This window comes from Propithecus coquereli, unplaced genomic scaffold (genome assembly GCF_000956105.1).
Source record: "Propithecus coquereli isolate 6110/MARCELLA unplaced genomic scaffold, Pcoq_1.0 Scaffold44, whole genome shotgun sequence".
Lineage (NCBI taxonomy): Eukaryota > Metazoa > Chordata > Mammalia > Primates > Indriidae > Propithecus > Propithecus coquereli.
Window position 1 is genome coordinate 12019971 of NW_012150174.1, and position 21174 is coordinate 12041144.

At 51.2% G+C, this 21174-nt stretch overlaps 2 protein-coding genes across 8 annotated transcripts in view; one reads left to right on the forward strand and one right to left on the reverse strand.

The window, feature by feature from the left end:
• The first annotated feature begins 2698 nt into the window (after positions 1–2698).
• LOC105818415 (NADH-cytochrome b5 reductase 2) lies at positions 2699–10949 on the forward strand. 3 transcript variants are annotated; one of them, XM_012654396.1, is made up of 9 exons: positions 2699–2734; positions 3484–3627; positions 3870–3942; positions 6540–6646; positions 6929–7058; positions 7655–7738; positions 8382–8467; positions 9544–9643; positions 10527–10949. In XM_012654396.1, exons 1-9 carry the CDS (start codon positions 2714–2716, stop codon positions 10697–10699), a joined length of 918 nt encoding a protein of 305 aa, XP_012509850.1. In that variant the 5' UTR covers positions 2699–2713; the 3' UTR covers positions 10700–10949. The 3 variants fall into 3 exon arrangements, with proteins under 3 accessions (XP_012509850.1, XP_012509851.1, XP_012509849.1); XM_012654397.1 differs by lacking the exon at positions 2699–2734 and adding an exon at positions 2933–2982; XM_012654395.1 differs by lacking the exon at positions 2699–2734 and adding an exon at positions 2997–3036.
• A 2228-nt stretch (positions 10950–13177) lies between these two features.
• PPFIBP2 (PTPRF interacting protein, binding protein 2 (liprin beta 2)) overlaps positions 13178–21174 on the reverse strand; it is a 109670-nt gene continuing 101673 nt past the window's right edge. For 3 of the 5 annotated variants that reach the window (XM_012654399.1, XM_012654401.1, XM_012654402.1), the window contains 7 exons: positions 20987–21075; positions 20552–20674; positions 19198–19323; positions 18319–18507; positions 16999–17175; positions 14751–14816; positions 13178–13574 (listed from right to left, as the gene is read on the reverse strand). In XM_012654399.1, the coding sequence (XP_012509853.1) occupies positions 13503–13574; positions 14751–14816; positions 16999–17175; positions 18319–18507; positions 19198–19323; positions 20552–20674; positions 20987–21075 (842 nt within the window). In that variant the 3' untranslated portion in view covers positions 13178–13502. Of the gene's footprint in view, positions 13575–14750; positions 14817–16433; positions 17176–18318; positions 18508–19197; positions 19324–20551; positions 20675–20986; positions 21076–21174 lie in introns of those variants that run through there. The other 2 variants (XM_012654400.1, XM_012654403.1) reach the window with 1 other exon arrangement.

Sequence of the window (21174 nt, forward strand, 5' to 3'; positions counted from 1 at the left end):
GCTAAGTAATCACCTTCTAAAGCCACTTGCTAAGTGGGCTTTAGACTGACTGGGGCCAAGCAGCCATGAAATTAACCTAACAATGCCATACAATGGATACCATAACTCACACCCAACAGTTTAACAACGTATAACCAATCGCTAATCAATGTTATTTCTGTAAACCAATGAGAATTCTTTTCTAACAACTTCATATCAGCCCACTCCTTATTCCTTTTTGCCTTTAGAAACCTGCTTGTAACCAAAGCTGAATGGAGCACTTCCCAGGGGCAGCTTGTGTTTCATAGGCAGCTGTCCTCACTTTGGCTCAAGTAAACTCTTTAAAGTTACATTTTATGCCTCAGCTTCTTCCATTAGGTTGACAGAGTGCTGACAGAAAGGACTGTTCCTCTCCCACAGATGATGTATTAATATAGCATCTGCCATGTGTGCTAAATGTTGCAGGGCAGAGATGCACGCATTTATTTGTTCATTAAATATTTATTGACTGTTGTCTATGTGACATTCACTGTGCTAAGCCCTGGAGAGAAAAGGTCTCTGCCATAATGGAACTTCCCTACTAGTGTGAGAGTCAGTCATTTAATAATATACTGTTCAAGAGTACAGTTACAAACTGAAAGCTATGGATGGAAGGGAACGTGTACATGTACTTAAATTGAGGGATCTGAAGAATGTATAATAGTGCAAGATATAAACATTTGTTATAAACTATTATAACTTGAGAACAATGTGGTATTGCCACAGGTTTGGGCAACTAGATCAATGTAAGAGAACAGGGAGGCCAGAACCAGACTCACACTTATTAACATGTGAAAACTGACACACGAGAGGGGTGGCATTGCAGCTCAGTGGCCAGGTATGAGCAATTCAATAAATGTTACTGAGACAACACATTAGCCATATAGAAGAAGTTAAATTGCATCCCTGCCTCGCGTCATACACAGAAACCAGTTCCAGGTGGTTGAGAAACTTACATATGAAAGGAAAAAGTTTAAATTTTGTTGGAGAAAATACAGACTATCTTTATGAGCTTGGGTAGAAACACACGAGTCACAAAAAGCACTAATCATAAAGGCAAAAGATTGAAGTTTGATGCATTTGACTACATTGCAATTACAAATTTCTATTCATCAGAAGACATCACAAAAAAGAAATAGAAAAAAAGAAAGAAAAAAAGGAAAGTTACCAACTGGGAGAAAACATTTGCAACTCATATAACTGGCAAAGGAGTGGTATCTAAAATATATATAAAAGACTCCGAAAAATCAGTAAGAAAAAGACAATAGAAAAATGGGCAAAGATCATGAGCAGGCATTATTTTTTCCGAAAAGGAAACTCCATTGGAAATAAACACATGAAAGATGTTTGATCTCAGCAGCAGTTATTAGGTAGTACAAATTAGGTTCATGAAACATCATTTTACACTTATTAGGTTGCCAAAATTAAGATATCCGATAATGATATCCAGACATCTGCAGGTAATGGGGGGGTGGCGCCACTACACGTGCCCGATTTGTGGGTTTGATGGCGTGTGTTTTGGAAGGCGGGGTTGGTATGGTGTTATGGGTTATTGTTTCCCCCCTCAAATTCCTATGTTGAAGTCCTAACTCTCAGCACCTCAGACTGTGACCTTATTTGGAGGTAGGGTCTTTACAGAAGTAATCAAGTTAAAATGAGATCATTCGGAGGGACCCCAATTCAACATGACTGATGTCTTTATTAAAAGGGGAAATTTAGACACAGGGACACACAAAGAGGGAAGACAACGTGAAGACACATAGGGACAAGATGCCACCTACAAACAGAGGAGAGGCATGGAACAGATCCTTCCCTCACAGCCTTCAGAAGGAACCAACCCTGCCCACACCTTAATTTTGGACTTCCAGGCCTCAGAACTGTGAGACAATTAATTTCTATTGTTTAAGCCTGTTTTTGGTACTTTGTTACAGCAGCCCTAGCAAACTAAAACAGGTGGGGGGATCTCTTTCTTGACTTCTCTGGGTTGCGCAAGCCCAGGAGGCAGAGCGGGAGGGGATACCAAGGTTCTGAAAGACGCTGTTAAGAACCTCTGTAACTGTCGTGCCTGTCATTCTGCCTCCCATCCCTCAGTGCCCGGCTCTTGTTACCTCTATCCAATTAGGGAACGAATGAACTGAATGAGCGCTTTGTATAAGTGTCTTCAACTCAATTATACCCCACTTCAGCCTCACTCTGCAAACACCTGGCCCTGGACCAGGCTCAGAGTAGGAGGAGGTCTTGGGACGTGTTGAATGAACATATTTATGTGCTCTTCGCATGGCCTGAATTCCCATTTGCTTTTCCAGCATTCCCTTCCTCCAGCCTTGTCACCACTGAACAAGCTGCGGAGTCCTCAGTCACTTTGAGTGTGCACGTAATGAATTAGGAGGCATGCTTCACCAGCATCCGGAAAGCCACCGGCAAGCCGCGGAAACTCAGGTACTCCGCGCGGCCCTGGGGGCAGGACCGGCGCGGAGCCAGAGTCACGCGAGAGGGAACCTTCCAAGCCCGGCCCTCTCCGGAGGGGAACCAGCCGCCGAGACCGGCCGCTGCCGGGCCCGCAGCCTGCCGGTCCCGCCCGCGCCTCTGCGGGTCCTGGGCGGGTGTCTCAGGCCTCGGCGGTTCCCGTCCGCCAGGCGGAGCTGCAGGGCGGCCCCACGCGTCGGCTGGCCCCAGCCAGCCGCAGTTCGACGACATGTTGGGCATCTCACTCCGGGTGGGTTGGGCCGGCGGACGGCAGGACGGGAAGAGGCCGGCACGGAGGCGGGGAGAGGCTGGGGAGCGGTGTCAGCCTACAGGCGGACCGCGAGGGGCGGGGAGCGGGGCGGGCCCTCGGCCTGGCCAGTGCCCATTCCGGAGGAGGCGTGGTGGAGTCGGTCTTGGCTGACCGGCGGGAGAATAGGGCCCAGCGGACCTTTCCCTGGTCTGTCTTGGGCTGGGAGCTGAGGAGGCCGGCCTTGTGAGGTGGGGTGGCAGAGTTGGGGACGGATGCGGGGAGGCTGGCCCAGCCTCTGGCAGGTGAGTGCCCAGGCCTCCTAGTTAGAGCTAATCACCCCAAGTTCTGTCCTTAGGCACTGGAGCTTTTTCATTCCAGATTGTGTTAGAAGTAATGTCCTATGCCCCTCCACCTCAATGAGGGGGCTTCCAACATTTGCACCTGTGTGGCCAGGATGAAGGCAGATGGGCAGGAGGGGCCTGATGACATGAGCACCTGAGACCATGTGCCTAGCCTGGTCCAGGGTGTCTGAAACATCCTGCCTGTGTGACCTACAGCTGGCCCCCCCCTACTTTCTGGTCCTGCACAAGCCCAGCCTGCCTTCTGTGTTGGGACCTTTCCCTCTGCCTGTTGCCTTCAGGCATAGCCCAGCCTCTCTGCCTTTGCTGTGGGGAGACTAGGCTGTGCCTGAGAGCTGCCCTGCCCAAGGTGGGCAAGACCTGAGGTGCTCTGCTCACGTCGTCTGCTAGGATCCATCCCTGCTCCTGGCCATTACCGTCATTGGGGTCACAGTGCTCCTGATGGCCTTGAAGAGTAGGAACTGGAGGAGGAGAGATCTTATCACCTTACAGGACCCTGAAGCCAAGTACCCACTGCCCTTGATTGAGAAAGAGGTAATGGGTCAGCCCTGGTGGGTGAAAGAGAGAACCAGAGAGGGGTGGGGGGATGACGGCTGGGAAGGCAGAGCAGCCCCTTCTCTCATGGCTGTAAGTTTGTTCCCACTGCCCTAGTGTGTGCATGCGTGCGTGCGTGCGTGTGCTGGGAGAATGCCCAGTAGAGCTCCTTGTTCAGGCATCTGACTATCCACAAGCCTGCTAGAAAGCTGAAAAAGCCTGTCTGTGTTTTGTTTTATTAGCAAATCAGCCACAACACCCGGAGGTTCCGCTTTGGACTGCCCTCGCCGGACCATGTCTTAGGGCTTCCTGTAGGTGAGCAGGGTTTGGTGTCATCACCAGGACTGGGGCCTTTCGGGGCTAGGCACTCTGCTCCTATCAGAAACACAGGTTTCCGACCTCCTGAGATGTGGCAGGTGCCCTGATACTCTTCCTGAGCCATAAGAGCTTAAGGGAGATAGGTAGATGGACTTGGGGCAGTACATTCCCTTCCTTCATTGTTCCATTTGGGCCGACACAAAAGTGGTACCTCAGGGAGCCTAGAGTCAGAATGTCTAAGATCTCATGGAAAGCTCCTTGCAACCTTAGGCAAGTCTCTCAACTTCTCTGAGCCTCAGTCTATGAAACAGGATTTCCCAGACCTGCCTGCCTGCCTCACCTGGGTTGTTGTAAGGATAAAGTGATTCGGTAGATGTGAAAATTCAGAGACTGCAAAGAGCTGTGCACACGGGAGGGATGAGAAGAACTGTTGTTCCCTGACAGGAGAAGGGTCCAGAATGTGTGGGTAGGCAGGAGTGAGTCAGGTCCCCCCTGCCCCCTCACCATCACTTGGATTCTCTGCAGGGGCCTCAGACCCACATAAGGAGGGACCTAGAGTTCCGAGTTATCACATTTCTAGTCTGTACCACCACGAGACACTAGATAGCTGAGCTGGAGAACCTCTGCTAGGCCCAGGGATCCAAAGCAGCTTTGTACAACCCGCTAGTGCTGCTTGCCTGCCTGGTGGAGATCCTAACCCATGGCCCACATGTCTTATATGCATAAGACAAAACCTTGACCTCAACCCTAACAGGTGATACAATTACACACTAAGCCCCAGTGGGGCCCTGAGCTGCTCCCTTGCACCCTCTCTGTGCACGAGAGTTCAGTGTCCTGCTGCCTTCCAGCCCTCTGCCTGGCTTTTCAGTCCAGTCCTGTTGGCAGGAAGCCTAAAAGAATGAAAAACATTGAGAAATAAAATTTCTCAGAGACTGCCTTGACCCCCCTCCCTCCTCGGCCCTGGTGTAGGCAGTGCAAAGTGACTGGGACAAGGTGACATAGAGGCTTCTCTTCTGGGAGAGTCTGCTATGAGGGCTCAGAGATTGCCGAGGCTTCCCAGCTCTGCTGAAGTGAAGCTGGTTAGAGAGGAGGCCTGAGGGTACAGCCAGGAGAGCCCCATTTTCTCTGGGGATGTGGCCAGGCCTAGGTTGGCTACATTTGAAAGAGCCTTCCTAGGTTTCCAGTTTCAGGTTAGTTCTCAGAAGGAAGCTGCCTCAGGCATTTATTTCGGAGTATTCTTGGTGCCCAGGTGGGCCATGGCCAGAGTTATTGAGCCTGTTCTTTCTCAGCCCCAAGTGTTTGCACCTCAGGCTTCAGGGCCTCCTAAAGACTTTGGCTCACGTTCCTGAAGCAACTTCAAGGAGCAGCCCCTGTAGTGCCCACTCTATCTCCTTTTCCTCCTTCTCCTCTTCTCCCCACCGTCTCTCTCTCCACCCTTAGCTCTCTGTTCCTATCTGCATCTGTTCCATCTTCCTTCATCTCTTCACTAGTTTCCTTTGCATACTTAGTTTCTACTGCCTCAGAAACTGGCACAGAGCTTTCTCTTTCCTCCAGCTCTTAGCATCTCTTGATTGCAGCTCCTGCCCTCACCACTAATTGCCTTTGTGATTTAAGTCTCCCATCTTAGATCCAACCGAAGTCTGAGCTGCCCAGCTCATCATCTGACACTGGCATGTAGTCATGATCCACAGGTCTCTGGCCACACCGGGTCTATTGAATTCTACCCTGGAGGGGGCAGAATTACATGGTTTAAAACTTCACTGCTGCTTCTCAGCAGAGTCATAGGCCAGGAAGACCCAGTGCTGTTGCCTCATGTGGTCCCTGCCTATCCAAATCCTGAGGCCCTGCAGTGTTTGGGAGGCCAGGCCTGCTCTGTGCTTGGCACCAGGATACAGATGAGATAGCTGTAATTTATTCACAGATCCCAGTGATACACTCAGTTTAGGAAGAAATGAGTTTGTGAAGGCAATATATTTTTCTTGAAAAGGGAAATAGTCTTTTCTATAATTTTTAATGCTTACCTTCTACTTTCAACACATTAACTGCCATGTGAATGTTATTTAAGTCAAGCTGGTTTTGAGCCTGTGGCCTCTAAAGCCTATGTAACTCACACGTCTCTTCACCTTGGGAGTTGAGAGAGCTATTTTTCAAGTTGCATATAACTCACACACAGAAAACAATACAAAATAAATTTTGCATTAAATTAGAAAGGATCGTTTCGTTTTTGAATTTTTTATTCTATTTTCGTAATAAAACACCGTGGCCCCAAGGAAAAAAATTTTTTTTTCTAGTGTGGCAGTGTATTAATTAGCTCTTGCTGTTCCACAGAGCACTTACACTATGATCATAGCTGGACGGGTATATCATCCCCGTTTTGTGGATGATGAGGCCAAAACCCAGAGAAGTGAAGTGACTCGCCGAGGACAGACCTAGGGTCCAGGCATCATGGACGTGACTCCTTCCTTCCTTGTCCCCTCCCCCTACATCCTGTTGGAGTATCTGCCCCCCTCACTGGAACTCAGTCCTGTATGGGATTTCCGGGTCCTGTCTAGGCTGGCCATGCTCAGACTTCACATTTGATGCCTTTTCTGTAGGTAACTATGTCCATCTCTTGGCCAGAATTGAAAATGATTTGGTGGTCAGGGCTTACACGCCTGTCTCCAGTGATGACGACCGAGGCTTTGTGGACTTAATTATAAAGGTAAATGATGCCCACCTGTCCAGCTGCCTCGTGCTTCCAAGCCTATTGAGGGTGGTGGGGTGGAGGGGCAGTGCTTTTTCTCTGAGGGCACACATGCCTTGGACAGGGCTTTCCAGCAGTGTCAAACAGTGACGCTACGGTTAACCTTGTGGTGTCTTCAGGAATTGCTTACAGCAACTGTGACGGCAGAGCCTTTTCTCTGAACAGCTTCCAGTGGCAAAATGCATTTTCTAATTGTGGCCTTAGGTCTAGGGGCATGAAAACTGCTGCCTTGTTTTTCAGATCTACTTCAAAAATGTACACCCCCGTTATCCTGAAGGGGGGAAGATGACTCAGTACCTGGAGAACATGAAAATTGGGGACACCATCCTTTTTCGAGGGCCAAACGGGCGCCTGTTCTACCATGGGCCAGGTATTGGGGGGGTTCACGCTGGGCTTCCAGCTGGGAGGAACAATATTCCTGCAGTGGTTCCATTGTTCTAGAATATTCCTCAGATGTGAGTCACATGGCTTGTCCTTAAAGTCTTCGTACATTCATTCACACACAATTATAACCACGCCCATCAACCATGTATGAGTCTGTTAGCTTCACTGAAGTGGGGGAATGATTTGGTGTGCCCTCATCAGCACGTGCCTGATGCATAAAATGTGCCTGCTAAGATTGAAAAATGGGTGGATGGGTGGAGCCCACACTCACTCCTTTACTCACTGACCCCTGTTGTGGGTGAGCATACTCTTTGAGGCTGCATGTTAACTTCAGCTTGCTTCTCTCTTTTCCTCAGAAGAAAAGGCTCAGCGATTCCCTGAGGCGGCCCAGGCTTTATTCTTTGTGCACTGGCACACCAGGGCTGTCCGAGCAGGCTTCCCTGGCCCACATCTCTGGCTTAAAATGGTGCAGAGAATCCCATAGGTGGACTTGCCTCCTGCAAGTCCCAGGGAAAGTCAGTGATCTTTTACGGTCTCTCAGGCAAGAGCTGCGCAGGTCAGAAACATTCTCTGTGTTTCCAGGGAATCTTGGAGTCAGACCAGACAAAACAAGCAAGCCTGAAAAAAAACTGGTCCATCACCTGGGAATGATTGCTGGGGGCACAGGTAAGAGGCTTCTGGGGACTTCGTCCAAAGGGTGAACGCTGAGACTGTTCTGCCTTGGGAGTTATTTGATCCTACAAGGGATGACATGAGAGAGTCCTCCTCCTAGCTGTAGTGAGTAGGAACGATGGACTAGTGACAGGTCTTGAAATGGACCCTGTGTGTCCTGTTCCCCCTGGCTGCCAGGGAGTCACAGGGAGCCTCTCAAGTCAGGCTGGGCAGGCCTGCCCATGGTCTCCCAAGAGCTCCTGGATCCAGTTCCAGCCTGACTCTCCCCATCCCTTGAAAATGAATGCCTGAAAGAAGAGAACAAACCCTTAAGGAGACAAATATTGTGCCAGGCACCATAATAGGCACTTTTAAAATGGTTATATTCACTTGTCATGAATTCTGTTTTATAAATTAGGACACTGAAGAGCTCAAAATGTCCTTTCCATCTTGCCATATGACCATGAGAAAGGGCTTCTGACTTGCTGTCGCATTAGAAAGGAAAACCCAAATGAAGGGCTGTTCCCCACCTTGAATTTTGGGGACAGAAGTAAGAAAAGTATAACTGGGGCCAAGGAAAGCTATGGAGCTGCTGTAGGCCATGGACTGGGGGCTCAGAGACAGGGAGAAGGCTGGCCTGCCCGCCCCTGTGTTCCAGGCATCACGCCCATGCTGCAGCTCATTCGCCACATCACCAAGAACCCCAGGGACAGGACCAAGATGTCCCTCATCTTTGCCAACCAGGTCAGTTCTGCCGAGTCAGCCCTGAGCTTGAAGGGGGGTAGGATGGAATGTTCTCTGAGCTGGGGCCCTGCTTTCATTCCTCCCCCGTTGACTGAGCTCCTGCTGGTTGGGCGCCTGCGGCTGTGGGAGGGCCACTGGCAGCTGGAGGAGCCCAGTCCCGGCCTGCTCTTCGCTTGTGTTTGTTTAACTCTCCTGTGTCTTCCCAGCTAAGCCTGAGCACTGAGCTTTCCTTTCTTCCTTAATACATGTGTTTATGTTTTTTTTGAGTATAAAATCATAAATGCTTTCAGTGTAAATTTTGGAAAATACAAAGAATATACTTTTTTGTCTTTTTTCTATACATGCTATATATTTGCAAATATATGTCTATAGTTTTGTTTTTTTCACTATTAACATTTTCTTCTCCTTAAGATGCTGTAGAAATATTTTCACCCCAGTTTATATCAAGTTGCACTATAATTTACTAGATCTTCTAGATATCCATCTAGGTTGTTTTTGGTTTTCAGTTATAGATGATGTGGTGATGAATAACTGTGCCTCGGCTTGATTCCTTTATTTTCTCAAAAAGAATCCCAGAAGTGGAATTATTGGGACAGGAATCATGAAGTTTTAAGATCCAGGTCTTCTGTGATCTCTGAGCCTGTGACAAGTATTTTTGGCTGTGGCTCCCTTTGCCCCAAGCGAGGCTCCAGACTGTTTTCCTTTCCTTCAGATCTCCAGTGCTCTTCTACTGCATTCCTTGCAGGAGATCCAGGGTCTGCACTGAGCTTGTTCCATCTGGGTTTGCCATGCCTGGCGCTCAGTGTGGGTGTAGGTGGGGCTGGGAGCTCTGAGTGAAGCCACTCCAGCCGAGCCCAGTGGTCCTTCTAGCTGGAGGCAGGCACTGCAGCTCTGGGGGAACGTCCATCCTTCCACCAAGCCCATCCACACGACCTGCAGGAGCAGCTGCACAACTCTCATTTGCCTTGAGAGTCTATGGCACTCAGGCTGGGGTAGTGGGATGTGCTTACCGATCTAGTCAATTTGGAGAACAGAATGTCCCTGGATGGGGTTTTCTAGTGTTGCTTCTTTTCTAGACAGAGCAGGATATCTTGGTGAGAAAGGAGCTTGAAGAAATTGCCAGGATTCACTCAGACCAGTTCCACCTGTGGTACACCCTGGACAGGCCTCCTATTGGTATGATCCCCATTGCCCTTACCTGTCACGGGTCAGCTCCAACCCCTGACCACCTCCAGGACTGGTCTCTGGCTTTTTGTTTTGTCCTCTAGGACTGGTCTTGGGGGTAGAGCCTTGGGCTCTTGCATTTCCCATCTGAGGCCAGAGTTTGAGGGAGAGAGGATTTGGGATGACCTGCTTATAAGGACAGTCAAGGGCAGGTGTCCAATATCTCATGTCTCGGCAGCACTCCACGCACTGCATCGAACATCAAGAGGGACACTGAGCCACCCTGAACACTCACCCCACGCAGCCATCACACACATGGTGTCTAATATGGGCACTCGCCCCTTCACCATTCACACCTCTGCTCACAGCCACCGCCCCCCTCACCACCCACCTCACCTGGACAATAGTCTTCACATGCTGAGCCCCCGACAGCTGCTGCAGCCTCAGCCAGCACCTCAGCAGCCACTCCCACACCGCACCCAGCTGTACCCGCCTTGTCATACAGCTCTCTGCTCAGCAGAGGGCACCGCCAGACTGAGCAGTTCCATGCAGTTCCACAAACACACCACACCACACACTGCCAGACAACCCCAGTGCACTGCTGATTCACATCACCCTGGTACACCTCACCATGGAGTTCTCCATCCTCATCAATGCTAACGGCAGGCAGACACCAGCGGACCACAGGGTCCCAGCAGTGAGCCTGCAGGGGGCTGACACCCCCACATCCTCTACTTCTCAGGCTTTCCATAGGGAACAGAAAGAAGTACAGACTTCTACGCCTTTGTAGAGCAGCCCTGCCACCTCCTCCCTGGCCTGAGCGCAGGTGGTGGGGAGGCCTGGGGTCAGAACTCCACTGGCACCCCACAGCAATTCTGCCTCGGCTTCATTTCAGGCTGGAAGTACAGCTCAGGCTTTGTTACTGCCGACATGATCAAGGAGCACCTCCCTCCTCCTGGGAAGTCCACGCTCATCCTGGTGTGTGGCCCACCGCCCCTGATCCAGACAGCCGCTCACCCGAACCTGGAGAAGCTGGGTTATACCAAGGACATGATTTTTACCTACTAACACCTCCTGTGCTCTTAGCAGATTTGCCGGGTCCCTTTCATCTGTTTTAGTGGTTTAGCTTTGCCATGTTAAACTGGGATGTTTTCACAAGTGCCTCACCACACAACCTTGGGAACACACTGCTTCTCCTCTTTTGGATGTTGGCTGGAGACAAAGTGGCTTCCGAGGCCTCCCCGCTTGGAGGCTGGGAAAAGCTCCGTTTCAGTATCTCACCCCATGGTTTAGTGAAATAAATACAGAGCAGCCAGCCTATGAAGTGTGGCTCTATGGGGAACCTGCTAGGCAGTCAGGAGGCCTTGACCTGCCCTGCATGTGAATTGGTTTCTGCATATCCAGGGGGCTTAGAACTGACAAAGTACCTGAGCAGAATTCCAAAAGAATCCAAGTGGGGTCACATCAACTCTCAATAATCTCTCTTGAGCCCTTCTCCCCAGAGTGTTCTGCTTTTCAGGTCAGACCTACTAGAGGACTCAGGCACCTTCCATGGACTCTCCTTCCTCTCTTGTGGGAGACCCTTGAAATGGGCGTGGTATTAAAAACATACGTCAAGACAATACGTCCACAGGGTAGGTGGGCTCCAGGAATCCCTCCTAGACTCCTTGCACAGCCAACCCTTCTCTAAATGCTAGGCTCCATCTTGGCACTAGGGGCCATGGTAGGGGTGGTTACATACAGAAGCTTCTCAATTTGCAAAGTTAGCTTCTAGAAGCTTTGTTTTAAATCCTTTTTATCACTAAACCGAAGATGCAGGTCACCAATGATGCAAGTGACCACTAGCGCCATCTGCCGTTCGTGGCCAGGACATACTGCTGCTCTGTTACCTCGGAGTGGGTAGAGCTGCTTCTGCACAATTCCATGTAATCCTCATAACTAGTCAGAGATTCTGTGAGGATTTTATTCTCCACGTTATAGATGAGGAAACTGAGGCACAGACACTAAGTGTCCCCAGGACATTCAGCCAATAGGTGGCAGAGCTGGCTTCAACCTGGGTTGTTTTAAGTTGTTCTTTTCACAAAAACTGACACAGCACAATGTTGGAGCTTGGCGGCACTGGATCTCTTACTTAACACGTGTATGAGGGAGGGGAGGAACGCGGCTCTAGACAGCTCTCTGAAGTACAGCTGTGTGTTGCCCACGGGGGCCAAAAAAAAGGGGGGGGGCAAAAAAGCCTGGGAAGGGGCAGGAGGGAGGGGCGCTAGCCTTCATCCACCGACCTGCTCAGGGCATCCCCAGTGGATCTCCCGTCCAGGGAAAGTACTCTGCTGGGCACGTCATGAGTAGGATCCCGCCCTCCAATGTCTTTCTAGGAAGCAAATCCGATCATGCTTGCCACCTGCTTTAAACCCTTCACTGCTTTCACCACACTCCCCAACCCCCAGGCCTTGGACCAGTCCATGGCCTGTTGGGAACCAGGCCGCACAGCAGGAGGTGAGCAGCGGGCAAGGGAATGAAGCTTCGGCTATATTTACAGCCGCTCCCCATCACTTGTCATGCCCTCCCCCCCCAACCCCCACCTCAGTCCCTGGAAAAATTGTCTTCCATGAAACTGGTCCTTGATGCCAAAAAGGTTGGGGATCGCTGCTCTAGTCCCCACCCTGGCCACCCCGTCTCCATGTCATACATATTCCAGGGCCTGGCTGACAAGGCTTTCTTGATCTGTCCCTGCTGACCTCATCAGCATCAGATTTCTCCTTCCCTCGACTTTGACCCCATTCTCTAGCCCAAAGACTAGTCTAGCAAAGACTAAAGAGTGGGCTCAGGAAGGGCTCAAGATGGGAAGGGCTCAAGATGGGAAGGGCTTTGGGTGCTCACCTGTGGTATTTCTGTGACTGAGGAGTTCTGAGCTGAAGGATGACGACATACAACAGTGCTTAGGGAATGTCCCCCAGGCATGGGGTAGAGAGTATCTGGAGGGGACCAACTGGCATCCAGCTGCAGTGCTCAGGTGCGAGATGTGGCCTGAACTGTAGCAGTCTCGGTGGGGAGGAGGGGGCTGGGTGGGAAGGGCACTGCGTCACTGGGGTGGGGGACAGAAAACAGGCTTGTTTGGGAAGATGGCGAGTTGCGGTGGAAACGTGTCAAGTTTGAGGTGCTCAAGAGCCTTCCGCTTGGGGGAGCTGTTTAATCAGGCATTACAGCTGAGGCTGATGCAGGAAAGGCCTTGGAGACTGCTGTGTCTCTCTCAGACACCTCTGCTCAGACACCCCCTGCACACAAGGGTGATGGAGGCCAGCAGCCGCCAGGGCAGTCGGGAGGTGTCCCCTTGCTCTTCCCCCGCTCGCACCCTAAATGCCCCCTCCCAGCCGGATTCCTGTGACTGGAAAGACACGCTCCTGCGAAGCAGCCCTGAGGGACCTCCCCATTGTCAGTTCACCCAGCTCAGTCACTACTGAACACTCACTTTTTTTCCAGAATCTTTCTTTTCCAGCAGAAGTTTTATGAACTAACAGTTCTTCCTGTTTGGTGTAAGAACCTCCAGGCTGTCCCCAGGAACTCGTGAGCCATTGTGTCTGTGTGCTCACATCTCATTGCCCTTCCCACAAAAGTGGTCAGCAGTCCACGTATAAAAGTACAAAAGGTATAAAAGCTGCAGCGTAGAGCACAGCACGGTTGCAAACACATAGGGACAGGGCCACCTCCTGGACATCTGTCCCACAGCTCTGCTGCGCTCCTGCCAGCACCCTGTGCAAGACACTCTGCCAGCCCCAACCGGGCTCTGCAGGTGGCTGTGTGCCAGCTCCCCACTGAAGCAAGGCTCGGGGCCCCCACACGTGCCTCTCTGGGCTGTCAGCCACGAAGAAATTCATCTCCAGCCATCAGTGTTGGGAGCAGCCAGGCGAGAGTCATTCAGCAGCTGGTCCTGGCTCAGCATGGTCTGAAAGGACACAGCCGAAGGGGCAGTTTAACAGGGTTGCGGCAGCTACGTGGGAAGCAGAGGGGCACTGAGTGTGGTCTACGGCTGAGGCCGGTGCCCTGTAAGTTTATGTTGTGTCAGGGACCCCCAGTACTGGGTCAGAATAAACACTACTATTAAGATAAAAATAAATCGCTTCTCTTGGAGGTAAAGTTGCTATGTCAAAGCCACCAAAGGTCTAGTAGAGATCAGAAGGGCAAGGTTGGACAGATCCCTTTCAGTGTTCGAGCCAAGAAATAAAAAAGTTGAACAAAAGTGATCCTGCTTGGATTCAGGTAGACTCTCCTGTCTTTTTCCTCGACACAGGGAGACTCTCCCATTCTTTTCCTTTCTTCTAATCGTGCCTCAGTAGATCAGTACAGTGACTGGGCCTCAACGTGGACAGACACTACAGCCCAAGGGCTCAGTGACGTGATGCTTGGGAACTAAAGGGCCCTGGGAGTTACAGGCCTCAAAACCAAATCTGTGCTCTGTGGCTAGCTCTTGTCTTTTACTACCAGCTCTCGTCTGCCTAAACGCCTGGCAAGGAGGATATGATTAGCCGTGTTTACAGAAAACAAAGCCGAGGCTCAGAGAGAAAGACACACCCAAGGTCCCAGAGCTGGCAAAGGCAGAGCAGGTACTTGAGCCTCCTCTTCTTTCCCGAGACCAAGCTGCATCCCCATGATACGGTCTGTCCCCTTGGGCATGCCAGGATGTGCTCGCATGCCTGTGGTATCCACCAAGTCAGAGGCGTGATGGGAAATGCATGTGTCTCTTGGGCAGAGAGAGGGCAGAACCGTGTCCACTAGGCCAGAGATGTGGCCTGGGCTTTGGGCTGACTAGACAGGTGACCTGGAGCTGCTGAGCACCTCGGTCTCCTCGCCACCTCTGAGACGGGGGAGGGGACGTGAGACCAGCATGCTTTAGCTGACTCCAGCTAAAGGCCCCTGAGCCTTCCTGATGCCCTGAGGGTCTCAAGGCCTAGCAACAGGCCAACAGAGAAGGCCCCTGGGATGTTTTCTGCCTCAGGGCTCTGACCCCAGCACCCAGCACCATTCTTTGCTCTCCCCCTCAGGCCTTGTGCCCCACCACACCAAACTCACCCGGCCTCTCCAACACCAGCCCTACTGTGGGGGGAGGGGGTCAGAGTCCTACCGTAAGGCGGTGGATGTCTTGGGAGAGGAGCCCTATCTGCGTCACGGTGCCTTCTGAAGGTGCCATCTGTAAAATGGGCAGCAGCCTGGTCAGCACACACGGTGCAGCTTGTGACTTGCAGAGATGGCATGCAAGTCCTGTCCTGCTTGGGCCTGGCTCCTCCCGAGCACACTGGACAGACGGGCAAGGAGTGGGCCAGGCCCTGAGGAGTGACGGTGGGTGGAGCACATGCTGCTTCTGTTCCTGGGAAAAGGCGTCACTGTCCCACACACCACATGCACATCTCTCCTGGGGTCCCACCCAGCACCAGCACTCAGGGTGCACAGAGCCAGGGCCTGTCAGAAGTAGCCATTCTGCATTTGCTCAGTGTTCTAGCTATTTCCAGGAGCAGAGAGCAGCAGGAATGATGGCCTTCAGGATGCTGAACAGACTGACAATTTCCAGGAACCCACAGGAGCCCAGACACAAATGCCCTGGTACAAGTGGGCATCTTCAGGAAGCTGCTGATGGAGCTTCCTCACTGCCTAGGAGCCTGCCTCCCCCTCCCCAGGTAATGCTGGCCTGCTGCTTCTTCCCTAAACCTGTTCAGACACGGCAGATTTGGAATTATCCTCTGTAAATATGGAGGGCATCAAGTGTAAACCCTGGTTTTACAGGTGGGAAAATTGAGGTCCACAAAGGGAACGGGACTTGCTTGAGGCTGCACAGAGAATTAGTGGCAAAACAATTCCATGCAGATTTGCAAACAGGTGCATGCAGAGATTCTCTCACCAGGACATGATAAAAAGTAAGGGACAAAGCCTGCCCTGACCGGCTCTCTACAGCTGCACAGGCCAGGCATCTGCCTGAATGATCAGTGGCCCTGGAGCTGGGATCAAACACCAGCATTGCCAGCTGCAAGCTGTGCCCACATCTCTCACCTCAGAGGAGGTGGCCTGAGGCAGCCAGTAGTTTAAGAAGCAAATCTTACACTGCCTCCATTGCCTTACACAGAATCACACAGCCACGTTGGGGACACTGGGCCCTGCCCTGGTCATCAGATAGTTATGATATGGCTGTTATTCATCTGCAGATGAGGCCCAGGGGACCCAGTGGAGCCAAAAGCTGCCCTGGGGTGAACTTATGAGCTGGAGGCCAGACTGGCAAAGCACATCTCTCCCTCGGTCCCCGGCCAGACAGGGCCCATCTGGAGGACCCATTATCAGCGAGTCAGCCTCTAAATCAAGAGGAGTGATCTGTTCCAGCTCTGCCAGCACAGACAGACCAACCCCCACCCACAGTCTCGAGCCCAGCTAAGCCAGTGACGGAGAAGCTGATAAACACATGAAAGAGCAGAGTCTTTCCAGCAAGGCTGCCCTTCTCATCTCCCCACCTCCCCCTGCACTAGGTGGCTCACGCTGCTGAAACAGAAACCAACTTTGGGGGTCTGCACGACAGATGTGACCTACAGTCAGGATGTGTGTGACAGAGGTGGAGCCTGTAGCAGCAAGGCCACAGGTCTCCTCTGAAGGATATGGGGGTGGGGTCCCTCCTTGTTCCGTCCCCTGAGTGAATCCTGAGTGTGCACCCACCCGAGGCCACCTCAGTGCCATTGGCTCTTAAGCTACACAATGAGTAGGACGCGATCTCCAGCTATGTCCAGCTCTCTTCCTCCAACAAGATTAAGTATATGTTGCACTGTTGGCTTTGTACATAAATACCGTTTTTATTACCAGAAAGCAGCAGCCACCTCTGTAGTAAGGTACGACACAATTCCACCGTCACTGTGACACAAGTCCCAGCTGCCTGCTCCTACTGATCTCAGCTAAGATTGTGGCCCACAGGCCTAAGGCACTTGAGCGTTTCCCTCATCTGAAGCACAGGGAGATGTCCGAGAGCTGAGCCTCTTGGCAGTGACCAGGTTCTCTGGACCTGTGTCCAAGTTCATGTGTTTCCACTGGTGCTGAAGATGGACGTCAAGAATACTAAAAATGTAAAAGTGTCTTTAATTGTCTTTCCTCCTGAGCCCACCTTTGGCAATAGTCCCCAAAGCCTGGCCCCTTGGCAGAGGTGTAGCTCCATTTCCTAGCCACCATCAGGGTTTGAAGAGAGACTAGCCCAGGGGTCCACAATTGCTGGAATGTTCTCTGTGAGTCATGCACACGTGCAAGGGATGAGGTGCAGTTATACGGTGACACACATTGTTACTGTGAGTGCTCAGGGTGCACAGAGAGGGCAGGTGACAAGGGCGTCAGCTAATCTGTCCCACCTGGTCCAGCCCATCCAGTTCAGGGGCATCAAGGGGGCTGAGGCCCCGGTAACCACTGTAGACCTTGTGACTGTCGCTGATGCCGTCGTTGGGCTCCATTGGGCAAATGTAGTCCGTCGATTCATCAAATTTCTTTTTTCTTAGGTTTCCAAAATGTGAAAATCCTAGTTTCCTTGGCTAAAACATAGCAAATGCAAGATTATGAGAAGATTATAAAGCCAATGTACAGATATGACTGACAATATACTTCAGAGCAGGTTCATGAGGAAAGGAATAAGGCTAACTACTTCTAGAAAAACTCTGAACAAAACAGAGCTGTAAGCAATTTCTATGTGGGAGAAGAGGCCAACAGATAAGTAAGCTGCCCCTCCAAGCCTCTGGGCCTGAAACTCACGCCTGGCTGTGCCCCGCCAGTGACTTTCTGGCTTCCACAGATGGACTGGGAGCTCCTACAGAACGCCACAGTCTGCACCTGAGGCCGAGCCTGGAGAACTCGCTGCGCCACAGCTGCTGGCACCACGTGGAGAGTACCCCCTCAGCACCCAGCGCCCTCAAAAGGCACACTGGACAAGCTGCACCCAGCACCGTCTCTGCTCGACTCCCCGAGACACACTTCCCATCCTGCTCCCTTGGGGAAGGGGTCTGCTTGTGAGTTCTAGCTAGGCCTGAGGCAGCCACATGCTGCTAGGACAGGCCCGCCTGGCCTCCAGAGACTGTCTGGACCTGTGGCCTGGCAAGGATGCGGGCTGAGGAAGTGTGGCTCGGGCAGGTCTAATGGGCTTTGTGGGATTCAGGGAGCCCCAGTGAGCAGTGCTGGTGCTTGGATGACCTCAGGACCTCTGGACAGCTGCGTGCTGGCCACCTCACAGAACAAGACAAACGGGACCTGCTGCCAACAGGAGCACTTCCTGTGTTGTCAGGGCAGCTTTAGCCAAGACCCCGTGGTGCTGTGGCATGCAGACGGGCCTGAGTGAAGGGAGCCCAGCTCGGAGCTCCTCTGCCCTGCAAGCTGAGTCACGGCAACACTTGTGTAGAGGAGGAGCTCCCAGCTGCCTGACAGTAGGTGCTTCCTGCACCGATTGTGTAAGGAATACATAGTTCTGTTCCTATCTCTTCTGTGTAAAGAAGCCTGCACTCTCTTCCTTGGACTCAAGATGGGCAGGGACTGGCCTAGCAAAGACTCGCAGGCAACGGGACTGCAGTAAAAGCCGAAGAGCCTCTGTGCCCAGGCTACCCACAATGCTTTGGCTGCAGGCATTGAGCCAGCTCTTGCAGAAGAAAGGGCCCCACGGCCCAACCAGGAAGGGTCTGGCAACTCACCCGCACTTTGGCAGTGGTGGTCAGTGGCGTGTAAGCTGGCGAGGCCATTTTATCTCGCTTTTCCTGTTCCGCCTCAGGACCAATCAGGGCATTGAATTTGGTGGTCAGGTGGCGCCTGAGGAGTGTCTTTTGTGGTGGAATATTGAGAAGCATAGCCAGGGTGTCCCCAGTGAAGCGTGGCTCCAGGATCTAAAAAGAAACCACAGACAAATCTAGCCAAGAGTGGCCACAAACGGCTCCAGGTGGGGGATACTGAGAAATCGGCCACTGGGCCTGGAGGAGCCCCAGGGCAGGAGCTGAAACTCATCCGCTTTCTCTGTGTCCCACTCCTCTCTCTGAGCAGACACTGGAGCATTTGTCCACTGGGCACCTCATCTGCACAGACCAGCAGAGAACCGGGACCTCTTTGATAAGGCTGTCTCTCAGAGTCTCCTCTGGACAACATCCAAGCCACCACCCCCTCCCTCATTTCCCCTGTGGCTTTGCCACTTGACAGATCTGAGTAGTGACAGAGATCACATCATACTAAGCAAGAAGTCACTTTCTAATGGCCTCCCCCTCACTTCCCCAGCCCCCATGTTCCTGTAGGAACAGGTGGAGCTGCTTTGGTAAGAGCTGGTCCTCACGCAATTCCATTGACCTGGAATCCTCTGGGTCTGTTGCTAAAGAAGTCCTTCCAGAAGCCACCTCGTTTCCATGAGGTACATTAATTCTCAACCACAAATCGCCAAAATACTTTCTTTGAGACTTCAAATTATGCAGGGGGTTCAGGTGAAGTACCTATTTTTTCACTAGAATTTATGTTTGGCCTTTCAGAAACAGTTTCTGAATACCCCAGTTTGTACCAGAGCAGGTGGGCTAGGCCGAAGAGCCACTCACAATGAGACCTCCGTGGACTCCACTCCCTCGAAGGTTGGGAGCATACTCTGCCAGGTCTACGGACCGCAACCACTCCATCACCCTGTGGTTGGACCACTGCACAACTTCTGAAGGAGAAACGTTACTCTGTGAGACGGAAGAGAAGAAATAAGTTAGGTTTACTAGGTCCCATCACTCTCCTCTGTAGAGTTAGCCCCTGTGGGTCTGGCATCTGGGGCAGGATTGAGAAGACCCTCAAGCTTAGTGACCCAGGCCAGCCAGACCATCTGCCTGAGAGCCTTCCCAGTTTCCAAGAAATGGAGCTCTCACCAAATCTAGCAGGATCTTCTACGCTAAGATAGCTGAATCCAGAATCCTGTCATTCCCTAATCTTCTGGTTAACTTTGGGATGAATAAATGAAGACATACAGTTATTCATTCCATGATTCAACAGAACTTTAAAGATGACTGTCAATTGTAACCTGAGTGTTTTATAGATAAAAGCTCTCTCTGGTGTGGCCAAAGGTTTTAGGGGAGTGCACATTAAGATACTTATACCCAAGTGCCCTTGCATGGCTTCATGGTCTTCAAAATGCCCAGCACTGTGCCTGACATACAAGGCATTCAAAACATGTTTGTTGAACAGGTAGAAAACAGGAGATGGAGAGCAAAGGTAAAAATGTTTTTAATTCCTCAGGAAGCCGAGTTAATCTTGCAGCAGGATTACACTCAGTTCCCAGAAACAGAGGCGACAAGATGTGACTGACGACCCTTCAGCTTCGGGGCCCACCATGAACACCAAGGTTCATGGAACATCATGCAGTATTTCACCGTGATTTCGGGTACTAGTATTTACTTACACTATTTCTTCTCTAGCAAGACCTGTTCACGGACCCCCTGTGTACCTGGGCCTGGAGGTCAGTTAATTTGGTATCTACAAGTAGGGAAACCTATTCTGAAATGTTTGGTTCCTTAAGGGCTCTCCCTCCCTTCTCCTCCTCTGTCTCTTCTCCTCTCCTCTGTCTACCGGACACACGTCTTTCCATTTTGTCTTTGCCTTCTCTCTCCTTGCACCATCTCATCGTCTCCTTGAATCACATGATGACTTTGAAAGACTCATTGCCACTGCCCTCTGGCCTATAGCATGTGTCTCCCCAAGGGAGAGTGGGAGCTTGGAAGTCTATGGCTGTTGTGAGACACAAAGTTCCGGTAACAGGGGTGTCTGGGCAACGTCAAGCTCGAGCAAAGGAAAGAATCCCAAGCACCGTGATCTGAAAGGCAGCCAGTTGTGATGACGACATTCCTGTTTTCTCACGCCCAAGGTTTCAGGTGTCCTGGCTCAGGGCTACCTGGAGAGACACTATCCTCCCCTCACCTCATCAGCCGGCCGCCTGTGCAGGCAGTGGGGGTTGAACTTGTTGACATGCAGCACGTGAATGGCACATTTGATGCTGAGATGATGTAGTTGGCTGGTCACTTTTAAGAAGAGTAGATCATTCTGGAAGTGGAAAGTTTTGGTTGATGAACCAGAGTTTCCAAAGTGACAGAAGACCTCTGATGTCCCTTCCCAGACCAAACACGGACCAATCTACCGCACCTCAGGAAGGTGCACATGGATACACCAACAGCTTCTCTTATCACAGTGGTTTGGACTCTGCTATTTGGGACCTTTTATGTGACAAACAATACCATTTCATGGCCTTAAGAATATGAGGGAAGAGGTAAAATCAAGTTTAAAATAACCACCATGGGTACATCTGAGCTGAGTGCTCATAGGGACAACTGAAATATTTAAAGGAAAAGTCCTCACCACAGTTAGGTATTGCAGCATTCGTCCATCAACTCTGGATTCATGAAACTGGTCTTTGTATTGGGGTAAGCCAATATCGTCAAGCCACCCTAAAAGTGCAGAAAAAACAGACGTGTCAAGATTCATGAGAGTGGGAGAATGTAGATGCAAAAAAAAAAAAAAAAAGGAGCAAATTATCTTTTGGAGGT

Bases quoted from the DNA above. Each gene is read 5' to 3' on its own strand.
- LOC105818415 (XM_012654395.1), top strand. From the start codon at position 3,007: ATGCGGGGAGGCTGGCCCAGCCTCTGGCAG. The intron at 6,647-6,928 runs GTAAATGATGCC...CTTGTTTTTCAG, and splicing joins TTGTGGACTTAATTATAAAG to ATCTACTTCAAAAATGTACA. The intron at 7,739-8,381 runs GTAAGAGGCTTC...CCTGTGTTCCAG, and splicing joins AATGATTGCTGGGGGCACAG to GCATCACGCCCATGCTGCAG.